This window comes from Paramormyrops kingsleyae, chromosome 10 (assembly GCF_048594095.1).
Source record: "Paramormyrops kingsleyae isolate MSU_618 chromosome 10, PKINGS_0.4, whole genome shotgun sequence".
Taxonomy (NCBI): Eukaryota; Metazoa; Chordata; class Actinopteri; order Osteoglossiformes; family Mormyridae; genus Paramormyrops; species Paramormyrops kingsleyae.
The window spans coordinates 1,535,516-1,553,364 of record NC_132806.1 but is presented as its reverse complement, the minus strand read 5'-3'; the positions used below and the strand labels follow the sequence as shown (position 1 = coordinate 1,553,364).

General features: G+C 41.7%; 1 protein-coding gene across 3 annotated transcripts; it reads left to right on the top strand.

Annotated features, from left to right (window-relative positions):
* Window positions 1-14,039: 14,039 nt before the first annotated feature.
* On the top strand, window positions 14,040-17,383 carry LOC111839451 (uncharacterized). Of its 3 annotated transcripts, none has more exons than XM_023803388.2 (6): window positions 14,040-14,123; window positions 14,321-14,602; window positions 14,861-15,211; window positions 16,126-16,230; window positions 16,836-16,876; window positions 16,997-17,383. In XM_023803388.2, exons 1-6 carry the CDS (start codon window positions 14,057-14,059, stop codon window positions 17,144-17,146), a joined length of 996 nt encoding a protein of 331 aa, XP_023659156.2. In that variant the 5' UTR covers window positions 14,040-14,056; the 3' UTR covers window positions 17,147-17,383. The 3 variants fall into 3 exon arrangements, with proteins under 3 accessions (XP_023659156.2, XP_023659155.2, XP_023659157.2); XM_023803387.2 differs by having other exon boundaries at window positions 14,321-14,674; XM_023803389.2 differs by lacking the exon at window positions 16,126-16,230 and having other exon boundaries at window positions 14,321-14,674.
* The last annotated feature ends 466 nt before the right edge of the window (window positions 17,384-17,849 follow it).

Below are 17,849 nucleotides of genomic sequence, written 5' to 3'. Positions count from 1 at the left end.
CTGGGCAACCCCATATGGGTGAAATGTGGGCTGAACGATATGGGCCCCATATGGGGTTTTTTATTTAATTGTGATGTCAGTGTGTGATTTTCCTTAAATAAATATTGCATAAAACTGATTTTAGGCCTATCTGCTTCTTTACTTTTGGTTCAGCCACAGTTTAACTTATCAGTTTAAGACAAATCCCACATCCTTGCCCATATGGGCTGGCCCACATTGTGCCCAGGTGATGTGGCCCATGTGGGGCCCAGATAAATCCCACATCATTTGCCCATATGGGCTGGCCCACATTGTGCCCAGGTGATGTGGCCCATGTGGGGCCCAGATAAATCCCACATCTTTGCCCATATGGGCCCCAGATAAATCCCACATCTTTGCCCATATGGGCCACAGATAAATCCCACATCTTTGCCCATATGGGCCCCAAATAAATCCCACATCATTTGCCCATATGGGCCCCAGATAAATCCCACATCTTTGCCCATATGGGCCCCAGACAAATCCCACATCTTTGCCCATATGGGCCCCAGATAAATCCCACATCTTTGCCCATATGGGCCCCAAATAAATCCCACATCATTTGCCCATATGGGCCACAGATAAATCCCACATCTTTGCCCATATGGGCTGGCCCACATTGTGCCCAGGTAATTGGCCCATGTGGGGCCCAGCAATAACCCATACCGAACCCATTTGGGTTTTCTGGGCTGGCCCACATGGGGCCCATTTGATTCTTGGGTGCAGATTTTGATGGGGCCCATATGGGCCAACCCACATGGGCCCCATATTTTGGCCCACATTAAGCCCATATGGGGCCCATGTGGGAATGCTACCTGGGACGTGGTTTCCCGCTCTGCATGTACTGCTGCTTACGTGCGTGAACTTTAGTAAAGTTATAAGGTTACTCCTGTTTCCTGCTCCTTATTTTGACACCAGCCATCACAACACACTTATATAAATTTGAATAAATAAATATGTATAGCTACCACTGCATATATGTTCTCATGGTTATACCAGAAGAATCTTGAAAATTAAATTGTGTAACCAGGTATCTTAGTGTGTCCTAACTATCAAAGGTTCTTTCTTTGCTTAACAACCCCCCCCCCCCCCTTTTTCTTCCACATTCCTCTGTGGCCCTTATCTGATCTTCGTGGTCCTTTAGCATTTCTTTGTCCTACTATTCTGCATTAAAAGAACTGAATTAATGTGTACATTATCAATTCTGGAGAGCAGATCAATTGGGATAAGGCACACCAACTAAAATATGTTGTTCCTAGATGTGCAATTTAAGTTGGTATTGCTACAAACTAACGGCCAAGCCTATCTAAGGGTAAGATGTGCTGTTTGAATGTGAATATGTAAGGTAATGTCTGTACAATTTACCCAAAGTGTAACATCTGTTTAGGTGAAACCCAAAACACCTATACCGTGTACTGATGTGAGTCAGTAACATACACCATGTAAGAAATTGTTAATTAATTAATACAAATGGTATGAGGTGTGAACCGCCAGACTGGTATGGCATGTTTGGTGTCAAACTGATGGAAAATCACTCCTGATCAGTCAGTGGTTACCATGAAACTGTATGTATCAAAAGTTACACCAGTTTAATAAAAATCATCAGTAAAGGGAAATTAGTCTGGTCATAAATACCAAAAGGACTGCCACAGACACCCTTGCGAAAACCAACCAAATGGATGGTCAGCCATTGGTTCAGGTGTCAAATTCCTGGTCATCCCTATTCATGAACTTTAGACCATGAAACCTGGCACCTCAGAACAAGGGGAAGAACATCAGCCCAGGAAAAGAGCAGAGAGGAGCAGCCCAGAGAGAGCCCCGCGAGAAGCCCTCAAGAAATTGCCAGACCATTGCGAAGCCCAGTAAAGGAGGCCGTCATGAAGCCTGCCGGTGAAAGCCTGCCACCTAACAGAGAACGGCAATGCCCAAGACAAAGCCTTCACCTTAACTCTCTGGGGTCGAGTATGTCGTCGGCGACATCGCGTACTTTTCGTGTCTATTTCAGTTTATATCTCGCTGAAATCTTAATGTAGAATCATGAAAAAAACGCTGGATAAATCCGTAATCTGTCTTCTTTTCAAAACGTCCATTGTCGGAAGTATTAAAGTTTTTTTAATTAGGTTAAATCGGCAAAAAAGTAAAACTTGTCATCTTACTTTGTTTTACCTGCATCGGGGGCGTGTATACCGCTCTCACCTGAAGATCGCTATTCACATTCTAAATAGCCACATTAGCGCGTATTCAAATCGCATTCGCATGGTAATTTGATTAACAGCGCAACGGTGAAACGCGATCCAGATACATCCCCTTCAGCGCCATAAAAGGGGGTTGGGGACGTGGCCAGGTGACAATGGCTCATTCATACACATGAAAGTTGCTACATATTCAATGAAAGGAGCCAGAAATAGTTACATGAGTTAGGTTTTTCTTATTTATTTATCCAAATGAATGTTGCAACTACACCATTTAGTCATCTTCATGTAGCCAAGACTTTGGTGATCAGATATCTGGGATAAAAACAAACTGCCAGCATTGCTTACTATGTACTTTTATAATGTTTCTGCAAATGTTCCAAACTGCATTTTGCAATGTCTATATTTTGATGTCAAATTTCAAACTTAACAAAAATCTGACATATTTACAATATATATTAAAATAAAGATGAGTGTGATGGCAAAACAAATATATAAGAAATAATTTATTTGTCATGAATTAAGTTTATGATATTTGAAGAAATGTGTGATCATGCCCCAGTCAGTGAAAGTGTGTTTCCTACCCCTAGGCTCCAGAGGGTTAAAGCTTCACAAGGAGAAAGAATCAAATGGGCTTCATTCCAACAACTGCTCCAAACGCCGCGCCTCTGCAACCAACTGCCAAGACCACCCCCCCCCCTACACTGCAACCAAGTATACCAAACTAACAAACTAAACTGTTCTGTTAATCTGCTTTATGACTTTAGGGTTGTGTTTCCACAAACTGTGCTTGCTTTGCAGAACAGTATTTCCCTTTTAAGATTACCCATTTCAATCTGGTTACCGCATTTAGTGTATTTAGTGCATGTTAGTTGTAGTGTCAGCCGGGGATCGGACCACCAGGGCCTCCCTTGGCCGCCACCCGATCCACAAAGCACCGAACCCCTGACATTCCCCCTGCGGGTGGTGGGCCCACCTGGGGACAGTCCCGCGTGCCTCTTTTGGGCTATACCCGGCCGGGCCCCACGGGCCAAGGCCTGGCCACCAGGCGCTCGCCAACGGGCCCCTCCCCCAGGCCTGGCTCCAGGGTGGGGCCCCGGTGACCCTAGTCCGGGTGAGGGAAACGGGACTTTGCTTTTAAACTTTTTCATGGGGTTCTTTTGGATTGCTTTTTGTCTGGCCCCTCCTCTGGGACACAAATACACACACTTTCATATCAACACACATACACTTAGAATGCACACACACACAGACATGCGCGCACACACACACACACAAGAGAGCCTAGGGCTCTCTTCCCCTATTTTATCCCTCTTTCCCCTTGTCTGTGTGTGTGTGAGAGTGTGTGTGAAAGTTGGTGTGTGGCTTCCACTCCCTCCTCTCAGATGCAGATACGGGTACGACGATATTTAGACAGTGTTCCTGGTGGTCTGCTTATGCATATATATTTATTTTCTTTCGTTGGTATTAACGTATTTAATTCCAGAAGCAGATACTGGCACAAGCACATTCCCATGTCATAATGGTACCACTGGTTTCTTTGTGTGTATACTGTTTGTGTGTGTCCCTGGATCTTATCTTTCAGATACAGCAGCTGGTGTGATGATACGGTGTAAAGCAGCAAGATGCAGAAGCTGTCCTCTTATTACTCTTTCCTTTTTGTTCTACTGTTTGTTATGTATTATTTCTCTTCCCTGTCTCTCTCTCTCTCTGACCCCCCTCCTTATTTTATTTTTATTTTTATTATGTATTTATTTATTTTTCTACTTCCTCTGTCTCTCACCCCTTTCTCTCCTTTCTCACTTTCTCTCTCTATCTCTTTCCCACTAACCCCCCCTGTCAGCTCCGGCTTTGTGGCACATTGACATAAAAATGATTAATAAAGAGTATACCTCAAGTAACAAGAGGAGCTTAAATCCGAAGCTCCACTTGTTAAAATAAAAGTGTTGGCACAAAAAGGCACCCAGACTAACATCCTGCTTGCTAAACTGCCGGACACGACAAGGGGAAAAAAAAAAAAAAAGAACCGCTGCTTCTTCACGTCGAAAGGAGCCAGTTGAGGTGGTTTGGACATCTGGTGCGGATGCCTCCTGGGCGACTACCCGGAGAGGTTTTCCGTGCATGTCCTACAGGGAGGAGGCCCCGGGGCAGGCCCAGGACTCGCTGGAGGGATTATATCTCTCGGCTGGCCTGGGAACGCCTCAGTGTCCCCCCCGAGGAGCTGGTGGAGGTAGCTGGGGAGAGGGAGGTCTGGGTGCCTCTCCTGAAGCTGCTGCCCCCGCGACCCGAACCCCGGACAAGCGGTAGATGATGGATGGATGGATGGATAGTTGTAGTGTTAGTTAGGAATAAATGCATGTCTTTTACACAACTTCAGCCACCGTTCATTGAGTGTTTACAATAGTCCCTGACTCTGTGCAAACTGGCTACTATGCTCTGAAACCTCAAACTCGCTTGAAATATCGCAAGACTCTCTCTCAACGGCCGGGAGGGGAGCTTTGCTACCAATCGGTTACACTACCTGGTTATGTAGCTTGGTGGACAAGCATTCTGACCCAGGTTACTAAGCGATACTGGTAATTAGTGAATCCCATTAAAGTCTCACATTAACCGACTCATGGGGACAGGGGCGCTGTAAAGGGGGGGTAAACGATGACGATTCTCGGGGCCCATGACTGAGAGGGGGCCCAGAGAAGCCCCCAAAAAAAGTCTCAGCTGTGTTGGGGGCCCTGTCAAGATTCTTTTCATGGGGCCCAAAATCCTTAGCAGCGCCCCTGCATGGGGATTCCTCAATTGAGTTTAGCATAATGATTAGTTAATAATCGCCATTAAATACTAATCAATTAAAATGTTATTAATTTCCTTATACATTGGTGGAGATATTAAAATTTACCTAAGCTAATTAATTCCTACAACCAATGAGTGCCTTAGCCTGAGTCTCATAATATGCTTGTTGAAAGGAGTGACATCAGATACAATGCTTGCAGGGCTGGCTGTAGTTTAATGTCATACCCAGGATGGAGTCGTCCCAAGGCACTTTACATGGATGTGTTGTCATACATGAAACATCATTAAAGAGAGTAATACAGAATGGGAAAAAAGAAGGGAAGAAATTAAAGAAAGCCAGATGAAAATGGAGAACAGGAACCAAAAACTCCCAGGTAAGGAGAAAAAAAAACCTCTGGGGGTCCAAGGTCAACTGGCTGCCTAACCCCGCAGGGCACTAACATTACTGAAAGCAGAAAAAGAGTGGACTTGCTTGCTAAAAGCTAGGCATAAGCTGTGATGAAGGATCAAGACAAAGTCCATCAATGAGTCTGTTATCCACGTTAGCCTGTGTAGGGTGGCACGGTAGGCATTCACGATGATACAGTTTGTAGATCCCATTCACAATGTCACCCCCCCATGGGACTGAACCAGGACTTCAGCTCAGATGGTGCTCACCCTGGGTACCACCCGGACATGTGGGAAGACAGAAAGCAGGGATGGTCAGAACATACATTGACACATAAATGGACAAGCAAAGTGGATAAAAATGGCATGTACAGCAGGACCAGCAGCCATAGTTACGGTGAGTTAGGTTGCAGGTAAGCATAACTGAAGTAATAGGTCTTCAGTCAAAATTTAAAGACTGAGACCAAATTGGCATCCCGAACATAGGCTGGTAAACCATTTCACAATATAGGTGCCCTGCAGCAAAATAGTTATGACTGACATCTGAAATCATAAGAATATAGTGAGCTGTTCTGCTTGTTGAAAAATCTTAATTTAGTAACAATTTACTTAAGGCCATGTTTTTAGTAATTTATAAACACATTCATAACAAATAATAATGCATTCATATAGCATTATAAACATGGGTATAAATATTGTAGGGCTGGCAGGGTTAGCATATCCAGCCATTCTTGCAAGCAATTGTAAATGGCCCTTGTTGTACTTTTTATGGTAGTTGTATTTCCCTATTGTTGCACGTGTGTTTGCCCATGTCTTATGTGCACCCTGTACAATCCTGACGTTTCCTTAGGTATGTGTAAATCTCCCACTGTGTGTGTACCTTACAGTTTGGCATCTTATTTCCTTGTGTTTCTGCTATAGTGTTAGAGAGTTTGGTGCTCCTTAAGTGCCTGTAACAGTCCTGTTCAGGACTATAATAAATTGTGTGTTCTGTTCCAGCAAGCAAGTCTCCTTGTCCTTCACTGCTCACGATGCCTCGGGCCACCCAGCACTACAATATTTGTCAAGAGGCACAACACATTATAGCCATGTGTATTATGCATTATGAATGCTCTATAAAGCTCTCATCTGTAATGTACAATGGATACCTTTATAATGCATTATAATGGTAGATATAAACATTAAGGATGCTTGCATCATAAAAGTATCTATAGTGCATTATAGATGAGAGCTTCATAAGGCAGTCATAATGCTTAATAAACATGACCTTAATGTTTGTGTCACGACTGCTGTCCGGCAAGCAGGCAGGACGCGGGAAAAGATAAGGCAAGCAGATGAGGATCCAATAAACGGGTTTATTCCTGGCGGACAGGACAACACGGTAACCAACATTAATGATGGATCTAGGGAAACAGACTTGAATGCGGACTAATATACACAAGACAAGCACGGAATTACAAGCAACAGGTGATCATAATCAGGAATAAACATGAGGTAACGAGGGGGGCGTGGCACACAGGAGGATCAGACAAGCCGGGTGTGACAGTATGCCTTTTTATAAATATTTATAGGTGTATTTATAATGCTTTATGAATGCATTATAATGCATTATGAATGTTTTTTAAATGCATTATGAATGTTTTTATAAATTACTAAACCATGACCTTCAGTATCCTGGTGAAATCAAAACACTGCATTTGTCCATCTTCTAAATGCTTTTTATGGAGATAGATTTTTTTTTTTTGGGGGGAGGTGCGCTGGTTGGATCCAATCCCAAGCAGCACAAGGTGCAGACCTGGGATATACCAGTATCCAGTCATTATCCAGTATGCCAGTCACTGGTCACATACACAGTCTATGGAAAATTTAGCCTAACACAACATTGGGAGATCAGGAAGACTCCACATGCAGAGCAGGAGGGATAAGAATCGATCTACAAATTCTGGAACAATGAAATGACAATGCTACTTTCTAAGCCATCAGTGCTAAATGTGGTCTGTCACACTCATGAAGCAGGCATGCATGACTGGGTTGCCCTTTTCCTTCTTTCCTAGCATTTTCCAGAATCGGTTTTAAACCCTGCAAGAGAAGAATACCCTTCTCCGTTATTGGGGCCATTTCCCACAGGCAATTCTTCAGGCCTATGGTGAGGGAACAAACATTACCACCACCCCATCATGCTGATGGATTCCCATTGCACCACAGAGGAGCATGATTTAGTAGTGATGGCCAAATAAAGCTTCATGAACCATTTGCTGTATTTTCTGACCCCACTAGATCTAGTCCTCTGTTCAAAAAAGAGCTCAAAGCATGCCCCAAAGCAAGCCCAGAGCACCATCTAGTGGGGTCAAAAATACCACAAATGGTTCATGAAGCTTCATTTGACCATCACAATGATTTAGTTTATAATTTTATGTGATACTCACATATTTGTTATAATTGATTCATTTCAGCTTTTACAGTCTATGAGTTCTCGAACTCATTAAAACTCGAATTTCTTAAAAGTCGAACCAACCAGTTCAAAATTTTTTTTACCTAGAACTCGATCTGAATCTCAGAAGTCAAACCATGAATGCCGACCTAAGATAACTTGTACTCGCGGGGAAATGAGTCACGCGGCACGTCTCTCAGCGGAAACAAAGGGTAACGCTTCAGTCTCAGCCTCGCATTTGCTGTGATAGCATCGTGCATGTTTACACTAGCTGAATACATATTAGACAGTAAAAATACATTTAGACAATGATAGACAGTAACAATAATTATTATACAATACATTTCAAAATAAACATTTCTTATTAATTATTTTAATATCATTAATAATAAACCATTAATACATTTAAGCATAATAATATTGTTGTGCCGAGCGGGGATGGAACGGAGACAAAGGCGCAGATCTCAGGGTATCGGGGAATACAGGGTTTAAAGGTAAGGCAGGCAAAACACAGACGGATAATACAATGACCAGACTGGGGAAACAAACTGAAACGCGGACTAAATACAGAGGACTAATGACAACAAGCAGAAATAGCTGATGACACGGGGATTCCACAGGAGGTTAACGAGGGGGCGTGGCACACGGAAGGAGCGTACCCATTGTTTTTTTTAACTTTACACATTGTTTGGATACATTTGGGCGTGTTTGACTGCCGCTGCTCTCCGGTGTATGTTTTGAAGCTCTGCCGCTTGTTTGTTTTTCGAGTTTTATTCAGTTTTATTTGTTTTACCTAGTTTTATTCAGTTTTATCGGGAGTTGTTTTATTACTTTATAACGCTTTACAAACTTACCTGGATAACACCTTTTGTAAAGCTGTACCTGCCAAACGCGGGCTCTCGCTCTCGCCTTCACGAGATCGACTGTTTTGCCGTCCTCCGTGGCGGAGGTGTGGGAGCTCGGTTCGAGCCACGGGCTGCTTTGTGGAGGAGCAGACGGCAGAGGAGTTTCGGCAGCTCCGTAAATTCCTGGACCGTGAGGAAGATGAAGGGCCGTTTTACGGAGGGCGAAGGAGCGAAGGAGCGCTGGACGCAGCTGCTTCCACCCCCCCGAGGAGCTGTCTGCTGACCTGCAGCCCGGGGAGTTTGTGGGGCCACTGCAGTGTTTGAGAATGCCACTGTTGCTGCAGTACTCCGCCTCTACCCTTCGCCAGCTCAACAACCGCTGCCTCCCGGACTGCGCTGCTTCTCTCCAACAGCTTGGACTCCTCCGCAGCTCCCGTCCTTCACATCGGGGATCTGGACGTATTTTTTCTTACCACAGCTCATCTGTGGACGCCATCCCGTCCATCTGGTCCTACCGCTCTGATACTTCTGCATTGCGTCATCACAACAACCTATACGTGAGTCGGTCCAACCTCCGCCCTGTTCCTCGCGCATCACAACTCACTGCAAATTCACGTCATCTGAACTTTTCCCTCCTCAACACCCGCTCCCTCAGCAATAAGGAACTCATTTTAAATGAATACATCACAGACAATAAACTGGATTTTCTCTGTTTGACTGAAACCTGGCATAAACCTATGGACTATCTCTCCCTAAATCAGACCACACCCCCTGGATTCACTTTTGTTGAAAACCCCCGTTCTAAAGGGCGTGGTGGCGGCACAGCTGTTATTTTTAAAAAAGACATTAAATTAACCCCTCTCTCTCTCTCAAACTTTCACTCATTTGAATATACTGCTTTCAAACTGTCCGGTCCATCTCCACTTGTAACTGCTGTTATTTACCGCTCGCCGAAACCTGACCCCTCATTCCTATCAGACCTCACAGATTTTCTGACTCAGTTAAGTGCCATATCATCTTCCATCCTTCTGCTTGGTGACTTTAATTTCCACATTGACAATGTCAACTCCAAACCCGCTGCTGAATTCATGGACCTTCTTCAATTCTTCAACATTACTCAATATGTTAATTTCCCCACTCATACTCATGGACACATTCTTGATTTGGTTTGCTACAATGGTCCCACAATCAACAATCTCTCCAGCCATAATCTTTGCATATCTGACCACTTTGCCATAACTTTTAACATACTAATCCCACTCACAGCCCATAAAGCAAAACGTACAATAACCTTCAGAAATCTAAAATCCATTGACACTTCTGCTCTTTCTGTTCTTCTTTCCTCTAAACTGCCTACCTTCCCTTCCCCTCTGTCTGATAACCCTTCTGAACTTGTCACTCATTACAATAATACCCTCTCCTACTGTCTTGACGAACTGGCCCCCACCAAAACTAAAACCGTCTCTTTCACTTATACTGCCCCCTGGTACACTCCTGAGCTTCATCAAATGAAGTCTCGTAAGCGCCAGCTTGAGAGACTGTACAAGAAATCTGGTTTAACTGTTCATCTCCAAATTTACACAGACTACATACAGCAATACAAAGACACATTAAACTCTGCCCGGTCCAAATACTACTCCAACCTCATCTACTCAGGTTCCAATAACCCTAAAGCTCTCTTTTCCACTCCTAAAGCCTAACAATACTACCTCATCTTCCTTCACTACTGACAAATGCAATCAATTTCAATAATTTTTTTCAGTCCAAAATAGATTCTGTTTACAGTTCAATTGACCTTTCCTCCTCCCACGCTGTTCCACCTGATCCTCCTCCGCCCCATCAACAGCTCTCTCATTTCACACCCATTTCCCCTGCTCACCTGACAAAACTTTTTTCTGGCATTAAAACTACCACATGTTCCTTGGACCCTATTCCCTCTCCTCTCATCAAAGCCTGTCTTCCTGTTCTCTCTCCACTGATCACCCAAATTATAAACTCCTCCCTTTCCTCCGGTTCTGTTCCACAGTCTCTCAAGCTGGCTGCTATTACCCCCATTCTCAAAAAACCTACCCTCGACCCCAACTGTGCTAATTTCCGTCCCATATCCAACCTCCCCTTTCTGTCTAAAATCCTGGAACGTGTAGTTGCCGCCCAACTCCAAACCCACCTTACTTTCAACAGTCTCTATGAACCATTCCAGTCTGGATTCCGTCCTAAACACAGCACCGAAACAGCTCTACTCAAAATCACTAATGACCTTCTCCTCTCCTCTGACTCTGGCCACCTCTCCATCCTCATCCTCCTGGACCTCACTGCAGCCTTCGACACTATCAGTCACTCCATCCTCCTGTCTCACCTCAAAAATTTACTGAACATCACCAGCTCTGCTCTCTTCTGGCTCCAGTCCTATCTCACAAATCGGCAACAGTTTATCCACATTAATCATTGCTCATCTACCATAGCCCCCGTGCAGCAGGGGGTTCCCCAGGGTTCGGTGCTTGGTCCTCTCCTTTTCATTCTCTACATCCTCCCCCTCGGCAATATCGTTCGTCGTCACGGCCTCTGCTTTCATTGCTACGCTGACGACATCCAACTTTACATCTCCACAACATCCATCAACCCCAGCATCCACTCCACTCTCTCCCACTGTCTAACAGACATTAAAAACTGGATGAATCATAATTTCCTCAAACTAAACAGCGACAAAACAGACTTCATCATCATCGGTCCACACAACATCACCAAATCCTCACTACATTTCACTGTGCACTTTGATAACACCATACTATCTCTATCCCCACTCATCCGTAACCTCTGTGTACTCCTAGATCCCACTCTTTCATTTGAACCCCACGTCAAGCACATAACCCGGACTACATTTTTTCACCTTAAAAACATAGCCCGTCTCCGCCCATCACTCACCTTCTCTGCCGCTGAAACTCTCATCCACGCATTCATCACATCCAGAATCGATTACTGCAATAGCATCCTCTACGGTTCACCATCCAAAACTCTCAAAAGACTACAGTATATTCAGAATTCCGCTGCCCGGCTCCTTACCCAAACCCGCTCACGTGAACACATCACCCCTGTCCTCCAAAAGCTTCACTGGCTCCCCGTCCCTCAGCGCATCCACTTCAAAATCCTTCTCATCACATTCAAAGCACTCCACAACCTGGCCCCTTCTTACCTCACACACCTGCTCCATCACCACACTCCATCTCGCTCCCTACGCTCATCCAGCTCGAACCTCCTGTCCCTGCCCTGTAGGACCAAGCTCCGAACCTGGGGGGACAGAGCCTTCTCCATCGCTGCCCCCACCCTTTGGAACTCACTGCCCAAATCCCTCCGCGACTGCTCTGATCTACTTTTAAGAAAGAACTCAAAACTCACCTGTTTAAAATTGCTTTTAATGTTTGATTTTATGTTATAAATTGTGTGCTATTTTATTCTATTGTGTTGTGAAGCGTCTTTGAGTGTCTTGAAAAGCGCTTTATAAATAAAATGTATTATTATTATTATTATTATTTATTTTCTTACTTTACAAATTACTGTTTTGATAAATGTGCTTAGATGTGTTTAGTACAGTATATGCTCTTCTTGTTTTATTCAGTTCATTTTATGTTTAAATGCTAAAAAAAACATATTTAGGTGTAATTTTTTGGGGCCGGGAACCAATTAATTGGTTTTCCATTATTTCTTATGGGGAAAATTCGATCAAAACTCAAACTTTTTAGGATTCGAACCGGAGTTCTGAACGGATTAAGTTTGAGGTACCACTGTACAACAAAACAAGCTTATTTTATAGCATGGAAACAGTATATAACAGTACATGTCTGACATCCTGTTAGCTGAAGTCAGGGATCTCCCAGGATATGATGATCGTGCACAAACATGAGCAACTGTATCTCCTCTTGGTGGTAATGCCTTGTTTGTTAGGTCATTGGGAGGCTATGATGAGGGGTGTTGCCTGAAGCTAGTGGTGAGCCATCCACTCCTCAAACTGCCAGAATAGGAAAGACAGGCTCAAGGGGAAGAGTGATCTGATGGGCAAACTGAACTAAGAAATCTTAGGCCTCCACCCATTGGGTTTCAGAAAGGATCAAAGGAATAACATGGGTGCACCACCTGCAGGAGGAACCATGGGGTTAGGCGGGGCATTAGGTGCAGTGTAGATTGGGTGGCAGTCGAAGGCAGGAGCCTGCCTGCTTAGACAGTTGCCTCTACGACCCAACCCCAGACAGACAGTGGAAAATGGATGGATACGTTTTGTGTCATTTCAATTTATTTTGTCTTTTCTCCAAATATTTAAGATTAGCATGTTTTCTGTAGTATCAGTGAGTATCATTATTTTATTTTAATCATGATATTGTTACACTTTGAAAAAAATGTAGTACATTTGTATTCCCTAGATGGAGAATACATATGGTTTTGGGATTGGTCTGCCTCTGCTGCCGCCGATGCAGATGCTTTCTTCTTAATACGATGCTGAAAAATCATTTGATGGGATTTGGTCTGCACCTACTGCAAACATTTAAATCCAAACTGAAAATTCATCTTTTGTCTTTGGATGATAATTAGCATGAGTGTCTGTCATTTGTTTCATTGGGTATTGTTTTTTGTGGTCTATTTCCTCTGTCTTCTATATCTTTTTACAGCACCTATTTGCACCATAATGTAAAATGAATCTGAATTATAACACCAAAGTTCTCTTTTTCTAACACACTGAACACTTAAAAGTACAAAATATTTTGTTTTTACATTTTTGTCTGTTTCCTGGAAATAAACAATTAAAATTAAATGAACCTGAAAAGAACTTTTTAAATCATTGTAGTATCATGCACAATGTGTTATTCAGAATTGCATCACCAGGAGGCGCATGTTGCCTTGCATAAACTATTTCTTGAAAATCAATTTAAATTGTTAGTAACCTAAAAGCTCTTACACCAATGAGAAAGTAACAGTATATTAAATATTAATTTGTCTTGAAACACAAATATAAAAAGACCATTTAATGTACCTTTAATAATGTTTTTTCTAGAGAATTTTATATGTTATTCTACAATTGGTAACTCAGTGGTGGTTCTGGAAAAAGGTGCCATTGCATTGGACATTCCTAGACCAGATTATTGTATGTAATGAAACAAATCCATCCTTGGGGCTGTGATTTACAACCAAAGACAAGGGTCAAGAATAGGAATGATCACTTAATGTACTGGAGTCAGAACTGAAACCGCTATTGACATGTTGGCCAGTGGGCAGTGATTTCCTATCGACGTCTGTCGTGACCATAATTTGAATCCTCCGTAACCAATCAAGTACAAATGGGGGAGGGTGTTGCAGGATACCAGTGTTATGCATCTATGATCTAAAGTTCAGTCTCTCAGTGTGTCACAATGCATCCTAAAGAATTTGCCAAGATGTTCAGTGTTCTTGTCGCTGTTGTTGTCCTAAGGAAGTCATGTAAGTGCCTTATTGTTACGGGAATTATAAATATGTCATAAAAAAGTCATAAAGTATGCTACTATGTAATATTTCATAAAGAGGAAATACAGAAATGTATTTATTTATTATATATATATATATATATATATATATATATATATATATATATGACTTACGTTACTTTAAAGTTTATTTGCTAATGTCCTGTGTTCCAGGCCTGACCACAGGCATGACTATCACTCAGGCTCACCGTGTTCTGTCTGTGAAGCTTGGGGATCCTGTCACATTAGAGTGCTACACCCAGGTAGACAAAGTCACACGCTGGCTGTGGCTCAAGAAGAAGCCTGGACAAGCACCAGAGATCATCATCAGCACCTACTATGACCAGATGGATCTCCATGGAGAGCTAACAGGGGGGATGAATGCCAGTGTTATGCTACGGAAAGACAGCAGAAGCATGAATGTGACTTTGTTAAATGTTCGTTTGTCAGATATAGGTGTGTACTACTGTGCCTTTTCTGACTATGAGCACTACAGATTTGGGGCAGGAACCTTCCTATCAATAACTGGTGCGTATCCCTTGTAGTGCTATGTGTGGAAGAGTACGTTGGTAAGGCACAAAGACAGCAGGATTCTCCTATTGGTCATTATGCTGCAAGATGAATATAATAGTGAAGTCCAGATTTTGGGAAAACTGTGCTTTTATAACATATGTTTGTGCAATTCATATTAATTATGATTTTTTTATCTTTTAGGATATGATTGTTGCATGAAGAACATTGTACAGCGGCCTGTATCTGACTCAGTGCAGCCAGGAGATTCTGTGACCCTGAAGTGTACAATAGAGACTGAGAGCTGTGCAGGAGAACACAGTGTTTACTGGTTCAGACATGGATCAGGAGAATCCCTTCCAGGAGTCATTTACACCCATGGGAACAGGAGTGATGAGTGTGAGAAGAGCCCTGAGGCTGGACCTCCTACACAGAGCTGTGTCTACAGCCTCCCCAAGAGGAACATCAGCCTCTCTGATGCTGGGACTTACTACTGTGCTGTGGCCATGTGTGGGGAGATCCTCTTTGGGAATGGGACCAAGCTGGAAATAACAGGTGATGCATTTATTATTGACCAATTTATAGATCCTTGCAACCCTGCTTCTGATGTAAACATACATATATGAATACATACATACATGGACATCATTATTAATTTGTTATTGTTAGCATGAAAGAACATTGTTAAGTCCAAATCATACAAGAATTTCAATAGCAATATTAAATTCAGACAGTCCCCAGGTTATGAACAAGTACCGGTCCCTATATTTGTCTTTAAGTTGAATTTATAAGCTGGAAAAATAATAATACAGTACATAATAATATGCGTGCAATTATTATGCACTCTTTGCACTCTTAATGAGTGCAATGTTTTCTCAAGCGTCACAAAGTTGTGCGTGCGTTTGTTATTATGAACTATTGTATTTAACCCGGAATTTTAATAAGATAGGCTTTATGGCAGTCCCTTCATAAGTATGAGTTGTCTGTTAGTTGGACATTCTTCACCCTGGGACTGCCTGCAGTTAAATGTTTAAATGTAGAGCTGATTGTTGTCATTATTGAATTATAATTTTATGAGCAGTTATGTGTAAAGGATCCTTAATACAGAAATGGAATATAGTCATGTACATATGATGAGGTAACAAGGATCAGAAATGATTATGCAAAGCCTAGTTTAGGATGCACAGAAATTGTCCCCCCCACCACACACATTCATTTTATTGCATATTTACATATATAACATTTTTAAGGATTCGGTAGAATTTTCAAAGCATTTCTATCCTGATATCGTTAAGATGATAACTGAAAAAGTTTTTGATGGATTTTTCGCAAACTTTGCAGAGGCATTGTATGGATGTTGAACTGGAAATGGTTACATTTTGAAGTATATTTCCCAAAAACTGAAGTAGTGCCGATATTGTGATTTTTTTGTGTGTTGTTTTAAACTGTATGACATGTTTTTCATGTAGGTTCACAGTGGAATGATCCCCTTGTAATTTCTTTGGCTACCCTGAATGCATGTTTTCTGATAGTGATTGTAGTACAACTAGGAAAAATGTATGGATGTTTCTCAGGTAAGCCATTTTATGTGTACTGCAGGTGGTAAAGATATTCAAACCCTTATGCACATTTTTTTGGCTTGCTGAAGTCCACAGCTTCCCCACAATGAAGTGAGAGGCGCATCAGCTCGTCAAGTGTTGGGAAGATTGTCAAGAGTAATAATTTTTTTCTCAGGTGCAAAATTCAAAGTTTAAAGCTATAGTGGACTGATTTTACAATATATGACCTGTCCATAAAACAACTCTAAATGTCCCTTTGTCACATTGATCAGTCTGATATTAGCTTTCTTGTGATTTAATAGAACACATTCCTTAAAAAATGTTCAGCCAATGTTAAGACATGTAAAAAAAGAAAAAAATTCCAGACCTGGACTTTAAAAGATTGGCTGGCATAAAAGTTTAAGCATCCAAATACTCGTGCGGTCAGTTTATTTCAGGCTTTTTCCTTTTAGCTTAGACATCTTTGGTTTATTTATTTTAATAAATGTATCTACAAAGTTTCCAAAGTGCCTGTAGGTGTCAATCTGTGTATATGACCCCTGCAATGACTAGTTTTTCTGTTGTAACAAAACAAATCAGATTTAAAGCTGATATTGCACTCTCATTTATATTTATCTCAGGTAGTTTGGAAGACTCAAGAAGTAAGCCATGTGGAAATCAGGTAACAAAACACCAAGATTGTACTTAAATTATTTTAACAGATTATGAAATACAAGAATGATTTTCTGAGTATTTTAATTACTGACTGTATCTGTCGTTTTCTTTATGTCATTTATCATAGCCTCAGGATAAAGAGCCTAGTTACGCCTCGTTGAATTTTACACGTAGTAAATTTATCACTGGGAGACTGAGGGGAGAAGAGAAAACCTACTGTACATATTCAGAGGTGATATGCCAGCAGAACAATGAACAACATCTACAGAAAGATTGAGAAAACTCAGAAGAAAATCATGATGATGATACATTTAAAATCTGATGTTATTATCTTATTTAGATATGCAGGTAGATGTATATTGTGCAATGTATTACTGCTTGTTGCCATTTCCTTAGAGATAGTATTTACATTTCCAGATATTGTTCATTCTTCCTTTCAATAACTTCAGGTTAGTTTGGTTGAGTTTTATGCAGTTTCATGTTCATTATATTTACTGCATTAAATTAAGTTTAATACATTTTATTCTTTGATTCATTTTATTCTTAAAATTATTACACTATTCTTGACTTCAAATAAATATGTATATTGTCTTAAATTAGTATGTACTAGTACAACTTAATCATAACCATATATATGTAATGAATCAGACCAAATATGTAAGTGCAGAACAAATACTTTCCTGGGTAAAAAAATACCAAAATGTAATCCAAGGTAAGGACTGGAAAACCTAGTCCTAACACCAGAGAAAGGTCAAAAGAACATCATGTAAGGCAGGTGTTGTGTAAAAAAATAATAATAATATATATATATATATGATTGACTTTTAAAAAATCAATACCAGAGGTCAGTTTGCACAAAATACCAAAGCCAAGAACTTGATCTGTGAGGGTAGTTGACACAAGGGAGATCCATGAGGAGGGGGCAGGGTTAGGTCGGACAGAAGGAGGATGGGTCAGGAGGCGCAGGTAGTTGAGGTAGG